At 48.8% G+C, this 22,693-nt stretch overlaps 8 protein-coding genes across 8 annotated transcripts; 4 read left to right on the top strand and 4 right to left on the bottom strand.

Annotated features, from left to right (window-relative positions):
- Positions 1-287: 287 nt before the first annotated feature.
- F9C07_2278021 (eukaryotic translation initiation factor 5B) lies at positions 288-5,709 on the bottom strand. Its single transcript, XM_041290114.2, has 3 exons — positions 4,830-5,709; positions 2,219-4,752; positions 288-2,158 (listed from the first exon to the last, which is right to left on the bottom strand). Exons 1-3 carry the CDS (start codon positions 5,271-5,273, stop codon positions 1,915-1,917), a joined length of 3,222 nt encoding a protein of 1,073 aa, XP_041143347.1. The 5' UTR covers positions 5,274-5,709; the 3' UTR covers positions 288-1,914.
- On the top strand, positions 420-1,994 carry F9C07_2240 (Rhodanese domain protein). The gene is made up of 2 exons (XM_041290125.2): positions 420-700; positions 843-1,994. The coding sequence occupies exons 1-2, from the start codon at positions 440-442 to the stop codon at positions 1,218-1,220; spliced, it is 639 nt and encodes a 212-aa protein (XP_041143348.1). The 5' UTR covers positions 420-439; the 3' UTR covers positions 1,221-1,994.
- On the bottom strand, positions 5,710-10,798 carry F9C07_2278020 (thermotolerance protein). Its single transcript, XM_041290113.2, has 5 exons — positions 9,391-10,798; positions 9,228-9,342; positions 7,605-9,177; positions 7,376-7,548; positions 5,710-7,323 (listed from the first exon to the last, which is right to left on the bottom strand). The coding sequence occupies exons 1-5, from the start codon at positions 9,957-9,959 to the stop codon at positions 5,890-5,892; spliced, it is 3,864 nt and encodes a 1,287-aa protein (XP_041143346.1). The 5' UTR covers positions 9,960-10,798; the 3' UTR covers positions 5,710-5,889.
- Positions 10,799-12,833, top strand: F9C07_2278019 (putative GTPase activator protein). Its single transcript, XM_041290124.2, has 3 exons — positions 10,799-11,478; positions 11,528-11,650; positions 11,703-12,833. The coding sequence occupies exons 1-3, from the start codon at positions 11,223-11,225 to the stop codon at positions 12,587-12,589; spliced, it is 1,266 nt and encodes a 421-aa protein (XP_041143345.1). The 5' UTR covers positions 10,799-11,222; the 3' UTR covers positions 12,590-12,833.
- An 89-nt stretch (positions 12,834-12,922) lies between these two features.
- On the top strand, positions 12,923-14,020 carry F9C07_2244 (uncharacterized protein; the record flags this gene model as incomplete). The annotated part of the gene is made up of 4 exons (XM_041290123.1): positions 12,923-12,967; positions 13,023-13,074; positions 13,149-13,854; positions 13,918-14,020. The coding sequence occupies 4 exons, from the start codon at positions 12,923-12,925 to the stop codon at positions 14,018-14,020; spliced, it is 906 nt and encodes a 301-aa protein (XP_041143344.1).
- Positions 14,021-14,397: 377 nt separating this feature from the next.
- F9C07_2207763 (putative ubiquitin-60S ribosomal protein L40 fusion protein) lies at positions 14,398-15,289 on the bottom strand (the record flags this gene model as incomplete). Its single annotated transcript, XM_071509642.1, has 4 exons — positions 14,398-14,595; positions 14,804-14,984; positions 15,113-15,119; positions 15,205-15,289. The coding sequence occupies 4 exons, from the start codon at positions 15,287-15,289 to the stop codon at positions 14,398-14,400; spliced, it is 471 nt and encodes a 156-aa protein (XP_071363974.1).
- Positions 15,290-17,342: 2,053 nt separating this feature from the next.
- Positions 17,343-18,101, top strand: F9C07_2246 (putative short chain-type dehydrogenase; the record flags this gene model as incomplete). Its single annotated transcript, XM_041284916.1, has 1 exon — positions 17,343-18,101. One exon carries the CDS (start codon positions 17,343-17,345, stop codon positions 18,099-18,101), a length of 759 nt encoding a protein of 252 aa, XP_041143342.1.
- A 697-nt stretch (positions 18,102-18,798) lies between these two features.
- F9C07_2054134 (non-ribosomal peptide synthetase module) lies at positions 18,799-22,380 on the bottom strand (the record flags this gene model as incomplete). Its single annotated transcript, XM_041284911.2, has 2 exons — positions 18,799-18,978; positions 19,432-22,380. The coding sequence occupies 2 exons, from the start codon at positions 22,378-22,380 to the stop codon at positions 18,799-18,801; spliced, it is 3,129 nt and encodes a 1,042-aa protein (XP_041143341.2).
- Positions 22,381-22,693: the final 313 nt, after the last annotated feature.

The raw sequence follows: 22,693 nt of genomic DNA, 5'->3' as shown, positions 1-22,693 counted from the left end.
CATATATGAGGCCGAGCCGTCCGGGCGTACATGATATTGAACGATTCATGCAGGGTCGTCAGCTTCATGACCAGTGAAGCGGTGAAGGACGTGCCATTTTTAGATTACGCTACCTAGAATAATAATAATTTTGAGTCCTTTCAATCATGTTCAGCATAAGCCGAAGCGTGTGTAGAGAAGATAAGGTTCTGAGGTTAAGTGCTTACAAGGAACACCCCTGCACCGATCGCCGAGGGAATCCCTGCCCTTAATTCCTCTCTCGGAACCAATACGGTAATCTAACATCCAGCCATAATCCACGAGTCGTATTGCTACCATCCTCTCCTTTTGGCAGGCGGTAAAACCCCAGACATACTGACATCACCTCAACACCATCATCAATCCCGAGGACTGCAATTGAAAAACCCCATACTACTAATAAACCCAATCACAAACCAAAATGGCCTCAATACAATCCATCCGACGCCCCTTGGCAACCCTCACCTCCCGCACCACAAAGCAAATCTCCGCCCCCGCGACAATCAGATCCGCATTCCGCACCGTCCCAGAAATAACCCGAGCCTTCGGAACAGCACCATCACCATGTCTCGCTCGCGGAATCCCCTCCGTACGTCGCATGAAGGTGGCTCTAGCCCAACAGAGCTTCCGCCGGTGGAAAAGTGACGGTGAACCCACATTCAGACAATGGGGGTTTGAAGAGGTATGTTTGCCCTTGCCTTACATACATTCCCCTTCCCTTCCCCTCCCATTATCACATCCCCAAAGCAATAAACCACCCATCAAGAACCGCTCACTACTCGAGAAAAAGATATAAGACTAACCCACAAATCAACACCAAAAAGATCAACGCCGCCCTCCCAAACTCACCCGGAACAAAGCCCCAAAAGAACCTCATCCTCGTTGACGTGCGCGAGCCCGCCGAGCTGAGTTCTACGGGTATTATCCCGTCCGCTGTCTCCGTGCCGCTTGCGTCGCAGCCGGATGCATTTTTCCTGACGCCGGAGGAGTTCGAGACGAGGTTTGGATATCCTAAGCCTGGGGCTGGGGAGGAGGGTGATATTGTGTTTTATTGTAAGGCTGGGGTGAGGGCGAAGGCTGCGGCGCAGTTGGCGGTGCAGGCTGGGTATGACGCGGAGAGGATTGGCGTTTATGACGGAAGTTGGTTGGATTGGGCGGATAGGAAGGGTAAGGTTGAGAGGTGGGAGGGGGAGTCGGAGTAGTTCTCTCTTCTTTTTTCTTTTATCTCCCCCCTCTCTCTCTTACTTCCCTTCTGGGCTCATGGGAGGGTTAGGGAAAGGGTTGAGGGGCGGTTGTATATATTGTATTAGATAGTAGGTTATGGTTATTCTGGATGAAGGGGAAATGCGGTTTATTGGAACAGTGATATGTTACTGCAAAGACCGTCTATGTTAATCACATACGGTAGAAGTCAAAGAAATCCAATGAATTGAACTCAATCGCAAGTATCGTTAACAAGCATAACTATAGGCATCGACCACAGCCACTTGAAATCCATTTCTGTACAGACATCTTGCTTTTGGACAATCCAGTCGTGATCATTCCTCATGCATGCAGGTCTTTTAAGTGACTTTTATTCTTGTTCTCCATCCCAGCCTAACCCCGGAGATAACCGTGGTCCATCTTTTTAAACACACGTTATCCATATTTTATTTCATCACGTCATGTACTACTTCAACGCAGTACATTAAATCATCACGGCACATAAAGAAATCGCATCGCTATATGGTAAACCTATACATATGGGCACATGCCTGATAGCTCGTTACCCGATAGTTGAGTCTGTCCGGAACTCCAGCAAACGGCCAAGTGTCGAATGCCTTATGGTTACCATCGAGGACCTGTTGGAATGATTCATAGGTCCCCAGGCTATGATGGTCATAACCTCGTACACAATCACGGGATATCGAACACGGGCTTGAGCTTCTTGATAAGACCCCACTCCTCCATCGACACGTCCGGACGGTAGAACTCTTTAAGAGTGTCGATACTGGCACGGGAGATCTTGGAGTACAGGGTGTCCTTCTCTTCCAATTGACGTCCGTACATGGGCTGGTTAGCTCCCTCGATCTTGACAGCAACAGAGGGTTGGCCCTTCTTGACCACGCTGACTGCCTTGTGATCACGTTCAATCGATACACTATAATCCGATATTAGTAAGGCGCCAGGAATATAAAAAAACGGGGAAAAAGCGACTCACACTCTGCCAATTTCGATAATCTCCTTGGCTCCAGTCGTTGGGTTGGCCTTAACCGCAGCAAGTGGTGTATGCATCCGCAGGCTACCTTCAATGACATCGACACCAATGACGATAGGATCCTTTTTGTTGAAGACGGCGACGGGACTAAGAACACAAGGGAAGACAGCAAGCATCTTGCTCTCCTCCTTTCTCTTCTCCGTCAATTCAGCGATATGCTTCGTGAAGTCATCAAACAGATGGTAGATGATGTCTGCGGTGAAGATCTTGACACCAACTTCCTCGGCATACGCAGCCGCTTCCTTGTCAACCTTAACATCGAAGCACAGCATGACGGCGTACTCCTTAGCCTTTTCCAACATCGTACCAGCCATCATCACATCACGCTTATAAACAGGACCGATGGAGATGTTGGCAACGGGGATCTTAGAGACACGAAGGAACTCAAGCAAAGCTTCCAGGGAACCCAGGGTCGAGGCTTGGACACTGACACCACGCTGATCCTTGGAAACCTTGCTCAGCAGGTTCTCCAGATCAGACATGACTTCATCTTCGATGTCCTCCTCATCATCATCAGGTCCGACGACCATCAACCGAGAACCAGCAATGGCATGCTCGAGATCGTTGGCTGCGATCTTAACACCAAGGGCAGCCTTGACTTCCTTGTTATGAACGTACTGCGACTTCAGACGAAGTTCCTTCAGAGGTGCGGGCGTCAGCAACGCTCGGATATTCGTTGATATAGGACCGTTGAGACCGCATAGTACGATTCGGTCACCCTCCCGGAGAATACCGTTGGAAAGGACAACATCAATGGTCGTACCGAGACCTTCAATCACCTTCACTTCAAGAACAGTACACTCGACCTCTGACAAGTACATGAGCGAGTTAGTCATACGCTCCTGAGTCAGAGTGGTCAGCAGCTTCAGCATGTCGGGGATACCCTCTCCAGTGTGAGCGGAAGTTGGCACGAGAGAGACATTGCGAGCCATGGATTTGTTCTCGCAGTACAACTCAGAGTTGAAACCTTGTTCGGCGAACAGGAGCTTGGTTCGCTCAAGACGCGTACGGAACTCGTTCTGGACTCCCTTGTTCTGCATAGCCAAACTCTCCTGGAAGCCGTTGTTGTCAATCTTCTTCCAGCCATACAGACGATCGATCTTGTTCAGTGCAACAATGAAGGGAGTGCGGCGGTCACGGAGCAACCTCATAGACTCGAGGGTCTGCGGCTCGAGACCGTGCATGATATCGACGACCAAAATGGCGATGTTACAAAGCGAAGAACCTCTAGAACGCAGATTGGAGAAAGACTCGTGACCAGGGGTATCAATGACCAACAGACCAGGAATCTTGAAGTCGAATGAACCGTCCTTGTTCACAGGAGCAGTCTTCTGACGCAGAGCATCCACAGGGAAGTAAGTAGCACCAATCTGCTGAGTAATACCACCAGCTTCGCCTTCTTGGACGTTTGTCTGACGAATCTTGTCCAGCAACTTGGTCTTACCGGTATCGACGTGTCCCAGAATACAACAGATGGGGGAGCGCAGGTTGTCCTTTGAGCGAGCTGCCATCGCCTCCTCATGCTGCTTCTTTCTGCGCTCAGCGGCTTCCGCTTTCCTTTGAGCAATGGCCCTCTGTGCCGCAGACTGTTCTTCATCAGACGACTCATCTTCGGAAGATTCCTCCTCAGAAGACTCGTCCTCCTCCTTGGTGTCGGTCTTCTTTTGAGCTGCAGCAGGCCTCTCAGGGAGTTCGGTCTTGTTGGCGCCATTTGTGGCTGGCTTTTCGGTATTGTCTTCCTCATCTGTAGGAGCGTCCCATGAGTCCTTCACGTCATCTTCTGCGTCAGCAGCCTTCTCCCAGTCGTCCAGTTCGCTCTCCTCTCCACCAGCAGCGGAGGAAGCGGCGGCGGCGGCTTCAGCCTCAGCCTTCGCCTTCTCTTCGGCCTCCTTCTTTCGGCGTTCTTCTTCAGCTTCACGCTGCGCCTTAGCCCTTGCGGCGGCAGCCTCCAGGTCTTCTTCCTGTTTAGCTGGGCCCTTCTTCTTCTGCCTCTTCTTGTTATCGTAAACAGGCTTCTTCTTCTCGGCACCCTGTTCTTCCAAGCCGGCAACCTTGCCTGCACCTGCAGCAAGCATCTGTTTCAGACGCAGCTCATTGCGCTCCTTTGCCTCCTTCTGGGCCTTAGTGAGCAACTTTCCTTCTTTCCTGAGCTGCTCCTTCTTTTCCTTCTCTTTTTCCTTCTTGCGCTGACGAGCCTCCTCTCTCTTCTTCTCTTCCTCTTCTTCCGCGCGTCTCCTTTCCTCTTCCAAAGCCTGCTGCTCGGCTAGAAGACGCGCCTCTTCCTCACGCTGTTTCCTAAGAGCCTCCTGTTGTTTTTGGAGAGCAGCAAGGTGGGCAGGGACCTTCTTCTTCTTGCCACCAGTAGGTTCTGGGGCAGCGGGGGCGGGGGTAGCAGCAGCGGCAGGCGTGGACTCTTGCTTCTTCTCAGGCTCGGCCTTAGCAGGCTGCTGAGGCTTTTCGGTCTTCTTCTTAGCGGCCTAGATAGTAGATTCAATAATTAGCGCAAGTGTAATGGGACCGAGACCGAGACAGGGACTAAAAGGCCGATAGATACCTGTTCCTTCTTCCGCTGCTTTTCTCTCTCCTTCTTTTCCCTTTCCTTCTCCTTCTTAGACTTCACACGGAATTCACCCTCACCCTCGGCCCCCTTGGGCGCAGCAGCGGCCTTTGCAGCGGCCTGGGCAGCCTTCTGATTCTTCTTGGAGAAGACGTCATCCTCCTCCTCGAAAGTGCCTTCTTCAGGTTGCTTGCTGGCAAAGTCTTCAGGTTCGTTCGCCGCAGGTGCATCCTCACCCTCAACGAAATCGTTCTGTTGCTTTCCCTTCTTTCCCTTCTTGGCCTTGTTCTTCCTCAAAGCGGCGAGCAGACCGCCGCCAGTCTCTTCCTCGGCGGGAGCGGCATCCTCCTGGGGGGTAGGCTCGACTCCGGGGGCAGCCTCACCGAGCTCGGCTTCCCAATCAGCCTCCTGTCTCTTATTTCCCTTCTTCTTAGGCGCCATCTTGGTGATATCGAGCTACTGATCGGACGGATAAGGATTCAATCAAAGCGGATCGTCTCTCTTTACAGGAGACAGTAGAGATATCCCTGCGTACTCCTAAGGAATATATGTTAGTAACAGGAAGGAAGAGAGCGCCACCAGGGTCGGAGATGGGTAAATGGAGAGTAGGCAGGTGCACGAACAAGAATATCAGAATCTCCGGCAGCTACTTGCGGCCGTCGAAGAAGAACAGAGTGGCAAATTAGGCCTGAATTCCTCCACAAGGAAATTTAAAAGAAAGACCGAGGTGAAAAGATATAACGAGCACCTTTTCCCCCTGTGGTTGATAAGGTCCAAGGCTGGAGACTCGACGAGTGCCTTTGAGTGGGTAATAAGAATTTTGGGATGGTTTTGGTGGGGACAAATCCTTGAGCTTTGATATCCGAGTGCCAGTTGGCCGCCTCAGGCCGTCAAGGTACTTCTCCGCTTTGTCCTTCCTTTCTTCCGTCACGCTGAGATTCATACATTCCTGCATATACTCCAATAAGAATAAAAATTTCTGATTTATTGGCCTTACTTTGTGTTTTACTCTCAATGTACAGCATATGTGCATTTTAATTCACCTAACATTTCCCGTCTAGAATCCCACATGTAGTGTGCGCTTGAGCCACTTCATTACATCTTCAACCGGGTTCGAAGTTTCTCCAAGGAGATCCTTCGACAGCTCCAAAAACCGTTCATATATGGCCTGTGGCGAGCCAGTTTCTGGAGTCGAGGGGCTGTAGAACTCTTCCGTAACCAGCATGTACATTAGATAGCTCGGCCCTCGGATTGATAAACGATTCAATATATCCCCATTAATGTGCATCTGAGAAGGCTGGAATTCAAGGGATTCGTATCCTGCAGGATTCCGCTGCCGTTTCCTTTTCGACGTAAAAGGGCATATGACTGTGTCGCGGATGCACAAATTTTGCAGCAAATGCAGCAAACGCCATTCCTTCTCCTTCAGTGTCAAGAAGCGGTAAACTGTACCGTTCATGGCTGTCCCATAGATAACTTGGGAGCTGGTAGGCATAGTGGAGTGCCGGGTGCCTGGGCTGAGCTTCGTTACAGACGTAGAAAGATGTGCTTCGCAAAATGCTACAGGCATCATCTTATCATTCTCAGTTACTCTTCTCCCAGTCAAAAGACTGACCCGACCACCTCTACTGGAGGCAAGTGTGAGTTGCATATCTCCTCCAATATGGACATGGGAGAGCCCGTCATGTTTCTGCCGATCGTAAGCATGGAGCACCAGTTTTTCCTCAGATGCATTCAGGATCATAAGAGATTCCCTTGAAGTTGACATGTATAAGTAGGGCTCATGAGAGCTCATAGAAACCGCTGGAGACGGCACAGGGTACCTTGCTGCCCTAAGCCATCTGGTCTGTGAAAATTTGGGTTCTAATGGTACGATCTCATGCCCAGTTGAAACCATTAGAGTAAAGTTACCATATGGTGCGATCGAATAAACCGGTCCCTCAAATTTGTGAACATATTTCACGTTACATTCGATTTGCGAAGGATCTGACGACATCCTTGACGTTTGTAGAAAAATGACCCGGCCTCGGTCCTGCTGGTTTTTACGGGCCGTACCAATAACAATGAAGTGATATTCCTCATCACCTTTCTTGGGTGTCCACTCTAGAATGCAACTGATTTTCTCTCCAGCTGCTCCATGCGGTCTCCAGGGCCTGAGTTTATCCTCCGGACCACAGATGGCTTGCTGTGAATCAGGATCGACGAACTCAATGTGAGACCGCGTGAAGCGCTTGATAGGATCCGCGTCAGTGTCGAATTCAGTTCGGCTGTATGCCACAACCAAGCTCTTCAGATACTGAGAATATGCCAGCTTAGTGGCGCTGCCTGGCAACCCTATTCTCCTGGGGACAGTCTTCTCCTCCCGCTGTATAGTACAAACCATAAGCTGCCCGTCTGCAATGCAGAAAAGCGTATTAGAGAGACCTTCCACGTCTGAATTCGCAAAATTGGCGACTGAAAAGCTGTGGATACTTCTTGGGTGGTAGGCAGGCTGCGACCATTAGCTGCTGCTCCTAGGAATGTGGGGGAATACTGAGACTTACATTATTCTGGTCCGTGATCCAAATCCTCTGAAGAGTACAGTCCGGCATCATACTGTCATGTGCACATGATATTTGCCAAAATCCTTGCCCACACGTCAACAATGCAAGGTCTCCTCTGCTCTGTACATTGAGTGAAGTATGCCCTAATCTTTGCGGGGTCGCCTGGGTCATCACTGATGCACACCATAGGTCAGTAAGAATCTACTCTCCAGATATGAGGTAGACATACCAATAGAAGACACGGCATTAACACTGTCTAACGTCACACCGAATGGAACCAGGATGCCGCTTCGTAGACCGCAAAGCAAGACAAACTTCTTCAACGGCCCGTTTTCTACTTTGTTGATAACTGCAAGGCTATCAATTGCCTTGGATATGTCCTCATTATACGCTACGTCCATGGTTTTCTCGGACATGAACGTGATAGATTCATTCTCTATGACATAGAGAAATATCTTCCCATTGCCCGCACCCACGCATATGAGAGACCCAAAGTCGAAAGTTAGGACAGAGATGCAGACGGGTTCGAAATGCATCCTTAACGGCTCACCCACATCGGTTAAAGAAAGTTGGTCGCCAGATGGGGTTAGCCTTTTAGCATGAAGGTGCAGTCCATCTTGGTCGCGAACTGCGGCGACAATAAGAGATGCAGAGCCATTTACGGCAGCAACAGTGATACTCTGGTCATAACCATACTCAAAACGAGAGCTCCGCATCGATTCAAAGGTTGCCCCCAGATGAATCGCCCTTTCCGTCACCTGAACAATAACACCTATATCGGTGCTTCCTGCCGCCAATGTCTGGGAGCCACAGTCCAGGCCGGAATCCGCCTCATCAATAGCACATATCTCTTCATCGAAATCGGCCGGTAGGTCCAGGAGGACCGAAGACATAGGATCGGATGTTAGCACGATAACACCGCCATTTGTGCCAGTCGACATTGTCCATATGTCTCTTGTTCCCGACAGTCCCTCTAAAGAGACGACCAAGCCTATCTGCGCCTCAATCCCGTGACGCAGTTCAACGATTGCACCCTGTGCGAAAGATGAAGTGGAGCAAACAAACAGTCGATCACTAGCGATGTCTGCAGACAACGGAAATTGCTGATTAGACGACTTCACAATTACAGAGTCCGTGACAGGGGACCAGTTCATGAATTTTTGGACACATCTAGGATGATCTCGAGCTTTTTGGACGAATAGACCACCATCTCCTGTGTTGCCAGCGGCGAGGAGGAGATCACCACCCTCGTTACCAAAGTGTAAAATATCGAATGCAGCATCGACGTCACAACAAAGTTGTCCAAGATGCGCTTGATTTTCGACTTCACCCTCGTTGCCGATTCCCAAGTAAGAGATTTGACCATCCTCACGGCAAAGGTATATGTCGTCGTGCTTTTGGTTGTATAGCCAATTGCGCAATGGCCTTGCCCAACGAGTCCACAATGGAGACTTTCGAGACTCTCGATCAGGGAGACCAAGCGGATACCTGCTAGGCTGTCTGCGAGGATCTAGCCTGTTCTTATATACAGCCATTGTACTCGTTGTAACAAGCATGAAAGAGGACGTTTTGGTCAAGGGGATGAGCATTGTAGGTAGTCTGTCTTCAGGTGGCAGTAGTCTCTTGGTGACTATTGGAGAAGCTTGGCGCAGATGTTCGCTCGCATCCCACTCATAACATATCGCATGGGTAATCTGATCGTGGGCGACTAAAAGAAGGAGGAGAATCTTGCCGTCATCCTCTGGTCTTGGATAGAGAAATTCCATGAATATGATATCACCATCGACACGAAAGAAGCGTTCCTAAATCGTAGCTTAGTACATGCAGGTGAAAACTACAACTTTGCACATACCTCCGATATGGGGTCTAGCTGGTGATGTGCCATCTGTGACTGGAGAACTGGTGGCTGCTTCAAAGTAAAGACACCAAAATAATCAGAAGACGCACTAACCGCTATAGCACGAGATCTGACAAGCCTGTTAGTCATGCCCAAGCGAGTCAAAAGGGATCATCACCTTGGCTCCACCGCAATATTCCGACCGAAACGCTCGAATGTACTGACATCACTCGGTAAGGGCCGATGGTGGTGGATGAATTGATCACTCGACATCGAATAATAAAGGAAAACTAGTTCTCTTGAGGCGAGACTTAGCAGCAATATCTGGGGAGGCAACCCTATCTGCGGCTCTGAATTGACAGGTGCAGCGCTTGCTCCCAATTTCATCTGTGCCTCCCAAGGTAATTCTGTGCCCACGTTGATGACTTTTGCTGCCATGATATTGGAATCAAAGTCCGACTTTGAAGTGACGTCCTCTAAATGGAAACCGGACACGGCCTCCTTAATCTGCAAACTTCGCTCGCCGATAAAAACAACGTCATTTTGGTGTTCACTTCTCAGGCGCGCAGGTAGTATCCACTGAATGATTGGACTTGGTATCAGCGTGCGAGACAAAAGACCCATTCTCGGGTGGGAATCAGAAGAGAATAAGTTATCTTCTATCTCCATCTGATCAGCACCGTGGCGCTTTAGGGAGGCATTGGCATAATTGGAGTTAGTGTCCTGGTAGTTTCTTGGGAAAGACATAGTGGTTTAGTGAAGAAGTTGCAGTTTCCTAAAGACGGATACCGCGGCGAATAAAGTATTTATTGAAGGCAAAGGAATCAATGCGAGAAAGGTGAGTAAAGCCCCTCGAGGGAAGATCGGTTGGTTTTATTTAGCCAGCGTTTCGCCTGGGATTTCGTAGAATGACACGATGCCCTCGCAGTGGCACAATTTGTTCGGGTAGAAAGAAGAACAGGCTTGGTGACGAATAGGAAAGTGTTAGGGTCCAAAAGGCAGTTCTTCATTTAACATGCTCATTGAGGCTGTATAAGGACAATATCCCATTTTGGTGTGTCCCGAGTGCAACTACCCAGGATGCAATTGACCACGAATTGCACCTCGTCGCAAATGATCGAGAAGCAAGCGCCTGGTAACAGATGAATTTCTAACTGAGGGGCAATGTACCTGTTTGCATGTGCTTAGAATATCCTCCTAGGAAGACGAGTGGATCTGAGGACTTACTACAGCATATGGATCGCCATACAAGGATGTTCCGTACCAATAGCATGTATTCAATAAGGCAGGGCCATTCCCCCTTGAGCATTCAGGCTTGAGCGGAACAAACAAAGGAACTATGTGGGAATTGCGAATACAACCGCCAAGAAACGCATGGGTCCGTCACTCAAGCTGCGGGCAAGTTCAACAGGAACTCTTGCACCACCTTTGGGCACCGAAATACACAGTATTGGCCTCTTAGTGCAGGATCTGTGACATTAGGTCATGGCAGCATTGTTTGAGAGGCATAGGGTATCTCTCGAGGCTGACAACAACTGCATATCTTCCGAGGGGCTGATAGGATTGATGCCTTGTTTGCGGTATTGGGGGCGGTCGGATAAAACCCAATGAACAGCAAATCACGGGACATCACAGCTTCTAGCCTGAGGCGTGCAGCAATGTGTCCGCTTTAGACTCAGCGTGCATCTACCTTACTCCATAGTGTTCCTTAAGTTCATTTGGCATGCAAATCGCCCGCGCTAAAATGCCAATCCTCTCCTGATGCCCGCTGTCAACTATCAACCCAATTCCGCATCGGTCTGACTTGGCACGTAGCTCGTGGGGCCCTTGCCAGCTGGTAATCATAATAATAGCAATAATCTTTATCATCCATGGCCAGCCTAGCAGACGAAAAATACTGATAAATCCTAATTTGCAACTCGACCATCGCTTTTTTTATTTGCTACCCCTATAAGTTTCCGTTAGCACGGACGAACATTGGAAAGAACCGCTTCTTTTTTCAGCCCAAAGATGGAGCATCGTTCTGATTCCAAAGACAATCATGAGAGTGAGAGCTCGGAAACATGTTTTGAAACAGCGCAGGATTCTGTATCTGAAAATGCATCTCAAGTTTTGGAGAGAATCCAAAATGAGGAAGCTGCAGCTCGCATAGCAGAGAAGGAGGATAAAATTCGCCGGGCATGCGAGATGCGCGATTTGGATGCTTTGGTCTCTTATGCCACTTCAGAAGGTGGTTTTCTTCGCGATGACATTAGACGACAAGCTTGTAAGTCACCAACATGAATGACCATCATACATTGATAACCAAGAAATAGGGCCTATTCTTCTCCAAAGCGACCGAGACAAGGAGCTCGGGGACTGGGAAGACCTATCACCGCATGTAGATGAAGACCAAGTGCAACTAGACGTGAACAGGTCGTTTGTGTATTATCCTAATTGTAGGTATCCTTGCCTCCCAAGCTTCTACATACACTAATCCTTTTGGTATAGGCAGTGACGAAGAGCTAGCTTCAAAGAAAGATGAGCTGTCCTTTCTGATAAAACAAGTGCTACGGCATTATCCAATGCTGTGCTATTTTCAAGGCTATCATGATATCGTGCAAGTTTTACTACTAGTACTTGGGGGGCAGATGGCGGCCTCAGCAGTTACGCGGCTGTCCCTCTTCCGGATAAGAGACTATATGCTGCCCTCTCTTTCCCCGACAGTGAAACACCTACAGCTTATCCCAGCAATCATGGAAAGAGCTGACCCTGTATTGCGACGCCATCTTGCGGATATCAAGCCATTCTTTGCGCTTGCAGCGACTCTTACATTGTATGCTCACGATATTCAAGAGTATAGCGACATCGCTCGATTATTTGACTTCCTGTTGGCTCGGGAACCAGTCGTTTCTATTTATCTTTTTGTTGCTATCATTCTTTCCCGCAAGAAGGAGCTGCTAGAAATCCCTGAAGACGAACCTGAGATGCTACACTTCACACTTTCTAAGCTACCATGTCCTCTAGATCTTGAAGGTCTGATATCGAACGCTGTGCAACTCTTCAATGACTACCCTCCGGAATCACTCCCGCTTGGGGCTTGGAAGAAAATTCCTCAGACTAGTGTGCTGAAAAGTACTCGAGATATCTTCGCGAAACAAGCAATTGGAGAAGCTATATTTCTTTTTGATAGACAAGTGCGACAACTGCGCTACGAAGAGCGGAAAAAGAAGGCGGTTGATTTCTTGTGGCAGCACAGGAGAACAATTGGAACCGTGGCTGTCACAATTTTGGTCGGTGCCTTGTCAGTATGGATGAGGAAGAAGGGCTTTGACACGACTATATGGTCGTATTTTAATCGATTCAAGCTGGCTTTCCAATCCCACGACCTTTCCTAGTCTTCCACTTCATAGTTGGCGTGGAGAATATTGGGTTAAGATGGCGTTAGTGTGTACAATATCATATTAATATACTACTGTGTATTAATTATTTCAGTGGACAAACTTCCTAACAAGTTGGTTTCATTTCGACGTAGGATAACATTTAGTGGTAGAAACTTGGTAAGTAAAACATTTAATACTTGCTAGGTACCCGCCGGTCCCACAAAGTGGTGGCTAGTGCGTGGCTGATTACGACCATGCCGCCAGCCGCTGATGTGTACTCTTCCGCAACTCTCTATCTCCATTGTCCCATACCAACAATAGCTCTCTAGACATATCGAACAGCCCAACATGGCGAACCGGGGCTATGATGTGATTGTAGATGCGGACACCGAGGTACGTCTTCACAATTTTGCTTGCTCGACTCGAGACGACCTAATATTGGTTCCAGGGCGACCTTGGCCATACCGACCTTCAGGAGGACCTTGAATTTCATCCCTCCAGTATGTTTGTTTCTCTAAAAGGAGGCCATCATGGGATTCACCATCGGGAGTAACTAACCCACGCTTTCTACAAGATTTCGAAAATGATCAGCGCAACGCCAAAGTGCAGCAGGACTCGGCACCTTTTCTGGGCGGAGGTTCCTCCCGCGGTCGTGACAGGTCACCTGGCGGCACCCCTTCAAAACATACCTGGTGGTCGATCCATTATTATGCGCAATTCTTCGATGTCGATACGAACGAGGTTCTAAGACGATGCGTCGCGGCAGTGTACCCGCGCAGTAACTTCCTCGATGTCCTGGAAGGCAACGCGGACCTGTACGGCCCATTTTGGATCGCCACGACCGTGGTCGTGATCCTCTTTTTAACCGGCACCATCTCGCAATGGCTCTCAAACAACGATGAGGAGCATTTCGCGTACGACTTTACGCTTCTCTCTGGGGCTGCGGGCTTGGTCTACGGATATACGTTCGTTCTACCAATTGCCCTGTGGGGGGCACTGCGCTGGTTCGGTAGCTCCACCGCGGACTTGATTGAGTGCTGGGCGTTGTATGGATACTCGAATTTGGTCTGGATTGCCGTTGCGCTGGTGAGCTGGAGCCCCTTGACTGCGCTTAATTGGGCGCTTGTTGGAGTTGGCTTTGGCTGGACCGTCTTTTTCCTGCTGCGGAACTTGTATCCTGTGCTGAGTGCTACGGACGCTAAGGCCAGCAAGATTCTATTGATTCTGGTCGTTGTGCTGCACGCAGGTTTCGCCATCGCGATCAAGATCCTGTTCTTTGCGTAAGAGTCCCCTCAATATTTCTCTTGATACTTATTTCCTTTGCTGATCAATCGCACTTGCAGCCATGGAAGCCCTGTTTCCAAGAAGAACAAGGACGACAACGAGAAGGACCATGATGACGATAAGCATGACGATGACGACAAGCGACGCATGTTGGGCATGTAGAGGACCTGAGGTTCCTCCCAATTCCAATATATCTTGGATCCGCTAGATGACTTGATGGATCTGCTCGGGCAGCAGAGCTATATTCCTAACTATGTATTGACTTCTTGTTTTCATTTCTACGTCCAATGGTCTTGCATGTGTTTGTAAAACTGTACCTATCAGAACAAGGGATTATGAGCGAAGTTGAATTTTTACAATTCTTTTGATTGCAACTTGATCCGAGAGGGAGTCAACTAATAACATTTGACTTTGGCTGTAATGTTTCATCATTCTAACGCCGTACAAAACCTCCCAGACTGCAATCGACTCATAACCCCCAGCAAGTCTCCACCACAGCAACGTAGAAAAACCGTAACAAGATAGATAGGGCGAATCGTTTATTTGAGCTTCTTCTTGGGGCGGAGCTGGTTGGTGTGACCGCACTTCTTCTTACGGCAGTTGGTGGCACGAGGGGGAAGGCGGGCGTAGCACTTGCGGCAGATGTTCTTCTCGCAGTTGTACTTGGAGGCGAGGGCCTTAAGGGAAGGCTCGATGATACCACCACGGAGACGGAGGACGAGGTGGAGAGTGGACTCCTATAAGGTTGATGCCCATCAGCCGACCATTCCTTTCATTCAACAATGTATATATCCAGATTCTGAGCCTCAAATTCGTCCCCAATATGTTGCCCGTGCGATCGGATCTGCTACATCTCCATCGCGAACAAACCGCATCGCACGTTTCTCATATCCGATCACGAAAGGCCATCCGAATCAAACACCTCGAGATTGGGATCCTTCATACCTTCTGGATGTTGTAGTCGCTCAGGGTGCGGCCATCCTCAAGCTGCTTACCGGCGAAGATCAGACGCTGCTGGTCGGGGGGGATACCCTCCTTGTCCTGGATCTTGGCCTTGACGTTGTCGATGGTGTCGCTCGACTCAACGTCGAGGGTAATGGTCTTACCCGTGAGGGTCTTGACGAAACTATCATCGGAATCTTGTCAGCAACGTTTCCCCCGTCATCGTTCATTTCATATCTTTCGCAGCCGGTTCTGGGTCGCATCGGCGGGTTTAAAGGTTCAATATGGGTGCGGAGTACGAGGGAAACCTACATCTGCACTGTAGACGCGCGAAAAAAAGAACAAATTAGCTCATCACCCCATATCAAAATAACGACACCACTTATAACACTGGAATAACATACTGGTTGCGATTTTTCGTTGTTGCTGGCTGACGATCGCTGAAAGGTCCGGTTGGTCGGAAGAGGCGATGACACTCAATTTCACCATTTCTCGCTTAGCAAACAAGTGGCCCACGTGATGTCTACCAGTTGCACGTGATGTACCCTAAGCCCTAGCTTGCGGGTGCGTATCCGTCCTGTTTCATCATGATTTCCCTACATTCTGCCGCCGACTCCCGACCTTTCCGTCTCCACAGTTTCCACTCCACCATTTGATATGGAGACTGGTTAGCAACTTAGCATACCCTAAACTCTTCCAGGTTATTTATAGGAACCTACTGAGTAGTGCTCACTACAATCTGCATGTACGGCTGCTAGAGAACACTGCAGGCTTTATAACAGCTTTATATATTGAGAAATGTATATCTACAACATCTGATCTCCAAAATCCCTCAATATATGACAGAAACCTTCCTAGCTATGTGCTCTACCTCAGGGAGGCTTTTGAGGATGTATTCTGATTGTACCATATCAGCCTCCTTTCCGGAAAACATAACACATATTGCATGGGGAATATCTGCAGGCAACCCTTCTGAGCAGGGTTGGCCGAGTATCCACCATGCAGATCTTTGCGTCACTTTTTAATCGTGCAGGAATCACACCGCTATAAGGGTATACAGTTATCCTCATTGCCTACCGACTGGTCAGGCATACACCGATACTAAACCACCCCCAATAATGACATACCACAAGCAAACAATAGCTCTTGTCTACGAATCTTGCGCCATCTTTCGCTCGCTGGGATATTCAGAAGAAGACTGCAGAACGCTAGAGGTGGATGAAGCTGCAGACTAAATCGCTGATTTCACTAGCCAAACTCGGATATGATGTCACGCATGTCCCAGGCATTCATGCCCTCGTCAAGAGACTTGCTGCGGGAGACAGCGAAACCTGGAGTCTAGCTTTCAATATGACTGAGGGCTTGTACGGGACAGCCAGGGAAGGGCAGGCACCTTCTCGGTTAGAGGCGTATCGTGTTCCTTTCACATTTTCTGATGCGGCGACTATGAAATTGTGTTTGGGTAAGGGAAGGACAAGTACTTTTCATGAGCATGGGTGACAGAGATGTTGACAGTGCTGTACTAACAATGTATAATCTAAAACAAGATGCTCCTTCAGCATTACGGTGTCCCGACAGCCCCATTCGTCGTGCTGCACCTCGATGATGAAGAGGAACTCACACCTGAGAAGATCCAGAAGACTATAGACCATTACCAACACGCCAAAAAAGTCCCTCAAAATATCCGCTATTTGCAAATCCACTTGCTGAGGGCTCTTCAAAGGGGATGAAAGCTAGCAACAAGATTAGGAACGCAAGCCAATTATATCCTGCTACTCAAGCCGTGAGAGCAAGTGCCGTTTCATCGAGTGGGATCCTCATCGAGGCCTTCTTATCCGGCAGAGAGTTCACTGTTTTCTCTTTTTTCCACTGAATCCCAAGCCTTTCTGGTAGTCTTCTCTCTCTCTCTCTCTCTCTCTCTCTCTCTATCGCATTACTGTGCGCATTTGCCATTCGTCAAGTGGACCTCCAGTACAATCAACGGCCAGACTCAACCACCATCCATTCTATAGCTCCAGTCCGCGATCGAGAATGACTTCACTACACCAACCCAGCTGAAATAGAGCAACCGGCCGCCACTAAAAACAGGGCTTCGACTAAATTGCATATTGACCAGTAATCATAACTTAGCTATTGTATATAAGTTCCAATATTGTTAGAGATCATGGATTACGAAGTGAGTTGGCAGATGACGACGCCTCGTAGTAGTGGGGATGTATGTCCTAGGCCTGTCCAATCAGGCGGTTCAGCTAGACGGGCATGTCTCAGGCTTTAAGGCCACCAACCCAACCCAAGGAGGAAACCCTAAGTTCTGATGAGAGAAGTGTACTGAGTGCAAATGAAAAGTAAGCAAAGAAGGATCAGGAGAGGGGCCCGACTATATAAACCCTGTTCTTTCCCCGGCACTGCCCCTCTGTATTTCCCTTCCCCCTTTGCCTTAGTACACTAGAAAATTGACCACTGATTTCCAAATTGACACTTCGCTCTTGGATCCATATCCTGCACTCTGCCGTGCTACTTTCTTCTATTCACTACGTTAGCCATGGCGTCCAGCAACAAAGTCTACGTTGTCACCGGCGGGAATAGAGGTCTCGGTCTCGGCTTGGTCAAATCGCTCCTAGCACGCCCAGCTACCACTGTCTTTGCTTCTGTCCGCAATGAGGAGGCCGCCGCCAGTCTCCAGGCGGAAACCCAAGCTGTCAGCGTAGGCGAACAGAGCAGCCTCCACATCCTCCAGCTCGACTTCTCATCGGCTGTTGCCCCCGAAAAGGTCGCCGAGACTTTCAATGCTGCCGCTGGCATTGACCACATTGACGTTCTCATCTGCAACGCCGGATACGCAGCCCCCATGGTGCCAGCCGCCTTGATTTCAGCTCAGGATCTGCGGGCATCCTTCGAAACGAACACAATTGCCCCCTTACTCGTCTTCCAGGGACTGTGGCCCTTGCTCCAAAAGTCTACCGCCACGCCCAAGCTCATCAACATTTCTTCTTCAGTGGGCTCCATTGGCGACCAAGAACCCGTCCCGGGCGGCGCTTATGGACCCAGCCGTGCGGCGGGAAACTGGATCACGCGCGCACTTCATCTTCAGCACCCGGGTTTGATTGTCGTGGCACTGCATCCGGGATGGGTACAGACGCGGGCAGGAGACTTTGTCGCGCAGCAGTGGGGATACGAATCTGGCCCTCCGGAGACGATTGACAATAGCGTCAAGGGAATGCTAGAGGTGATTGACGGGGCTACTCGAGAGGCAACTTCGGGCAAGTTCATTACCTACCAGGGACAAGAGTTGTCGTGGTAGACCTTCGTAGCTTCGGCCAGTGAATGGATTCAAATATGTTGCTGCCTTGATAGAGAGAATGTGACTTGGAAACGGTGTTGGAGCGTCTTATTAGGTGTAGTTTATTGACTTCCATATACGGTTGTACACCCCGCTGCCCCACTCTCTATAATTAGGTCCAGTGTTGTCGTATCGGTAGTCAGTTGTGACCATTACAAGAATACCAATTAGAATCAAGACAATGATGAGAAAAAGATAATGACAGTCACATATTCTACGACGAGCATGTCTTGCCCACTGTGCTAACTGTGATTATGTTGTAGCATGAACTCAGCATAGGAGTCATATTAACGGCCATGCCAAAAGGGTCAGCAAGTCCAAGCCCTACCTACGAAACTCCCTTATTCACGGTGTTCATCCCCCATATTTGCCTGTATGGCTTGGGTTTATTACCCCAGACAACAGCGGGGAAGATATTTTTGCCCACTTCTCTGAAATTCGGACAGTATGTGCATGATAACCGAGCAAGAAATATATAGGAATCGCGTGCTCATATACAATTCCTGTTAATTTGATTTAGGAGGGGTTTAAATCTCTAAAAGAAACTCAAAAGGTTACATTTGAAGTGAAGACTGGACCAAAGGGAAAACAAGCGGCCAATATCAAACCGGTATTGGAATAAGTGATGGTTGTAATCAGTCGGGTTTTATATGCATGTCTATATCACTTTCTGTGACTTTAACGATACTCTTTTCAGGTTAGCAAATTGGAATTGGATCCAAGCCTTTGAGTCTATCGACTCCTGTACGGAGTACCTGGTAATGTATAAAACAGATCGTGATGCAATCTTTTTATATTTTGAGAAACTGTTTGAGAATGTACTCCGTACAGTAGTAAACTCAAAGGTAACTTACCCGACGGGTCTCGCTTAGACTTAATGTAGTTAGATTATCCTTTTTCAGAGAGCACGCTAGGCCGATGTGGGAAGGTTATAGGGCTCGAGGTTTCTTGACCGTATGGATAGTTCTCTTCTCGTAATTTGTAGATCTGTTCGTCCTCTTCACTATAGAAGAGTCGAAGAAACCAACATATAATAATCATGGTGATGTGATGGAAAAAGAAGAGAAACTTTTACTTGTTTGGAGAAAGAATTGCTTTTACCGCGACAATAAAAACCACGAAGAAGGAGGTAGCTTGCATATTTCTGTACCTTCTTTTGAACGACCGCGAGAGAAGCCGTTAGCAATAGCCTGAAATGCCACCATTAGTTATTTATACGTGGCATCTTGTAAAATCCTTTGCTCTCCCAGAAATCAAAAAATTTATCCAGCATCTTGGAATCAAAGGGTACATATCGAATATCCGGTGCATCCTTCAGGGCAGCAACAGTGTTGGAACTATCATAGTGAGGCGTATTCCTACTCGTCTCAAACCTGGTCAGTCCGTTCAACACTGGCTCCTGAAGGAGTGGCATCACAGGGAGCAAGGGATTATCCATATCACTTGTTCGCTGTAGCATCCGAACCCAGTCCTTGTAGGGGATATGCTTCAATGGATATCCGAGATCCCTGATCACACCAACCGTCTGTTCGAGGTTCACCGAGTCCTTCGGGTCCGGAGCAACCAGACTGTATGATCGGCCGAGGTTTTCGTTATGAGAGGCGATGTGCAGGGTAGCATCGAGTACATAGTCAACAGTCACGTACTCCAATCTCTGGCGTGGAAGATACGGGAACGCGCCCAGTCTGATACTGCCGACTATCAAACGTGCAAAGAAGTCATCCGGGTTCCCTGCCCCGTTTCGGGAGTCTCCGATGGTGAATCCAGGCCGATAGATAGCAGTGGGAAGCCCACGGTCGCGAGCTCGACGCACCATCATTTCAGCAACCCATTTGCTTTGCGCGTAGCCGATGTCAAATGGTAAGCCTCGTACGTGGCGCTCAAGAGGCTCGTCCTCAAGGCATTTGCGGGTCCCAAATACTAGGCCTGTTGGGCCCCATGCGTCAATGCTGGACATGAAATGGAAGGCCTTTCGCCGTCCACTAGCAGCAAGATCTAACATATTTTTCGTTCCCAATGTGTTAGAGTCAACATGGGCTTGGTATGGATCGCAGAAATTAACTTTGGCGGCTAGATGGAAGACCACACTTGCCCAGTTGGCCAGCCAGTCGAACTGCTCTGCTGGGAGTCCGAGTAAGTCGAGAGATATATCTCCACTTAAGACCCTTAGCTTGTGCATGTGTTCTTTTGATTGATCCCACAGATCATATTGCTCCAAAGTCGCCTCCACCCTGTCTCTGGGGTTAATGCCGTTTTTAGACCGTGCAACGCACACGATTTCTTTGACTGTGGGCATCCGTAAGAATCGGCTCAGAAAGTTGACACCGACAAATCCAGTGACACCCGATATGAAAACCTTTCCTTCATTCTCCGCTTGCCAATCAGGAACGGCGTGCAGATAGTCAGCGATCTTGGAGTCCGCGATCCACTTGTCTGCTTCGTCCGGTGCATTTCCCCCTTCAGCAAATCCATCAAGGTAATTGACCAAATCACCGAGTCGTGAGTTGTCATGAAGTGATCCCATGGAGATTGTCTTTCCCAGATGCTGCCTCAGTTTACTTATCAGAGTTGCACACTGAAGGGACGTTCCTCCAAGTGCAAGGAAGTCATCATCGTTGTCGATGTTGTCCTTGTTCAATAAGGATGACCAAAGAGACTTCACTACACTTTCTGTGTCATTTCCATGGTCATTTGACTGTTCGCCGTTGGCAGCGCCTTGACTCTCTCGACTTTCTTGGTACTGCTGCTCCAAAGCTTTCCGGTCGACCTTATCATGCGCCGTCATGGGATACTCCGAGCAAAAGATAAAATCGCTCGGAATCATATACGATGGCAATCTCTGCCCCAAGAACTCAGAGAGTGTACGAGCACGAACTGTATTAGCAACAGCAGGTATCACGAATGCGACAAGGAACGATTCTTTGCCTTCATCTTGTGAAGCAATTTGCTGTACGACGGCACCAGTCAACCAACCGCTCGCATAGAGAGTTTGTTCGATTTCCCCTAATTCCACGCGGAAACCACCCTGTTTTACTTGATGGTCTATGCGGCCAACAAATTCAAGGACATCAGGCGTAGCTACGCGATACCTTGCGAGATCGCCGGTCCGGTAATATTTGATTCCATGTAGGGTGACGAAGCTGTTCTTGTTCTCCTCCGGGCGGTTGATGTATCCTGTAGTCATACCGGGCCCCCCGAGAAGAATCTCGCCTACCTTACCGGGCTTTGTTACAAGTTTCAGGTTCTCATCCACAAGGCACAATTGAGTGTCCCCAGCTGGCCCACCAATGCCTAAGAAATCATGTTGAAACTCTTCGGCTTTAATTTCGTGCATGGTGGAGTAGGTCGTTGTCTCGGTTGGGCCGTATGTGTTCCAGAGATGCTTTGGAGGTGCAGAGGATTTCAAGATGGCCTTTACGGCAGCGACACTGGGCACATCTCCGGCACTCAAGACAATTCTGACACCGCGAAAAGCCGTAGGACAGGTGTGGCCAGTAATAGAAAGCAATGCTGCCGTCAAAAATATCACTGAGATATTTTTCTCTGCGATGAACTCTCGGAACGCGAACGGATCAGTCACAACCATGCGAGGCACGGGGACCATCGTTGCGCCTGCGACCAATGGAGCGAACACTTCAAAGAGAGAAATATCAAAGCCAGGGTTGTTTATAAGTGCAACACGGTCAGAGGGTTCCAGCGGCGTACAAGCTGTTTTCGTCACTAGATGAATGATAGCTCTTTCAGGTATCTGAACAGCTTTGGGTCTTCCGCTTGATCCTGATGTGAATAGAATATGGCTGCGGTATTCGTGGTCTGGGTCATGGACTGAACCGTTCACTTGGTTGTCTTTCTGCGCCTCAGAAGCACCATGAGGACTCTGGCCTGTTATAGGAATCACAATGTGTTCGATACCATCGGCAACATCTTCCTTGTCAGACAGGATATATTTGGCTCCGATATCAGTGAGCATATCACTCAGACGAAGCTTGGGGGTCGATGGCTCGATCGGTACACAGGTCAGTCTTGCTCTAATGACCGCAAGCTGGGCAATGACCAGGTTGGAATTTATTCCTTCTATGATGCAAATGGGCTCCTCGGGGCTCAAGTGGTAATTCTTCAACACGGAGGCTAGCCTGTCGACTTCTCGGTCTAGGTCCTTATAAGTCAACTTCTGGGTATCGTCTTCGATGGCGATGGCGTCCGGCCTGTGGCCAACGTGGGTGGAGAGGTAGCGGTCCATTTTGATAAATGCAACAAGTAGCGAATGCTTTGAATAGAACAATAAAGCGAGTAGATACTTGATTTGAACGGACTTGAATACTGTGCTCTTTATGTTTGCAATGCTCTTTCTCGTGTTTTCTGTCTGGGAATCCTGTACTGTATCTCGAAGTCTTCCACGACCTTATATGCCTTTCCAACCGCACAATAGTGCTTCATATATGCATTGACAATGATAGAAATCGTCATTTCCATGCTCAATGACCACCTATGATGGGATGTGCCATTATTCAAGGTGGGAAATGGTTGCATTAAGCCTTTGCCGACACAGTCAC

This window comes from Aspergillus flavus, chromosome 2 (genome assembly GCF_009017415.1).
Source record: "Aspergillus flavus chromosome 2, complete sequence".
NCBI lineage: Eukaryota > Fungi > Ascomycota > Eurotiomycetes > Eurotiales > Aspergillaceae > Aspergillus > Aspergillus flavus.
The sequence above is the reverse complement of the archived record's forward strand: the minus strand, read 5'-3'. Positions and strand labels throughout refer to the sequence as shown.

What these genes read in the sequence shown, in the direction of transcription:
- F9C07_2278019 (XM_041290124.2), top strand. Translation starts at nt 11,223, where the DNA reads ATGGAGCATCGTTCTGATTCCAAAGACAATCATGAGAGTGAGAGCTCG. An exon ending in TGACATTAGACGACAAGCTT is followed by an intron (nt 11,479 to 11,527) that starts GTAAGTCACCAA and finishes ACCAAGAAATAG; the next exon opens with GGCCTATTCTTCTCCAAAGC. An exon ending in GTTTGTGTATTATCCTAATT is followed by an intron (nt 11,651 to 11,702) that starts GTAGGTATCCTT and finishes CTTTTGGTATAG; the next exon opens with GCAGTGACGAAGAGCTAGCT.
- F9C07_2278021 (XM_041290114.2), bottom strand. Translation starts at nt 5,273, where the DNA reads ATGGCGCCTAAGAAGAAGGGAAATAAGAGACAGGAGGCTGATTGGGAA. An exon ending in AGCAGCGGAAGAAGGAACAG is followed by an intron (nt 4,753 to 4,829) that starts GTATCTATCGGC and finishes TCTACTATCTAG; the next exon opens with GCCGCTAAGAAGAAGACCGA. An exon ending in ATTATCGAAATTGGCAGAGT is followed by an intron (nt 2,159 to 2,218) that starts GTGAGTCGCTTT and finishes ATCGGATTATAG; the next exon opens with TGTATCGATTGAACGTGATC.
- F9C07_2278020 (XM_041290113.2), bottom strand. Translation starts at nt 9,959, where the DNA reads ATGTCTTTCCCAAGAAACTACCAGGACACTAACTCCAATTATGCCAAT. An exon ending in TAATGCCGTGTCTTCTATTG is followed by an intron (nt 7,549 to 7,604) that starts GTATGTCTACCT and finishes GGTGTGCATCAG; the next exon opens with TGATGACCCAGGCGACCCCG. An exon ending in GGATCACGGACCAGAATAAT is followed by an intron (nt 7,324 to 7,375) that starts GTAAGTCTCAGT and finishes TAATGGTCGCAG; the next exon opens with CCTGCCTACCACCCAAGAAG.
- F9C07_2240 (XM_041290125.2), top strand. Translation starts at nt 440, where the DNA reads ATGGCCTCAATACAATCCATCCGACGCCCCTTGGCAACCCTCACCTCC. An exon ending in GACAATGGGGGTTTGAAGAG is followed by an intron (nt 701 to 842) that starts GTATGTTTGCCC and finishes AACACCAAAAAG; the next exon opens with ATCAACGCCGCCCTCCCAAA.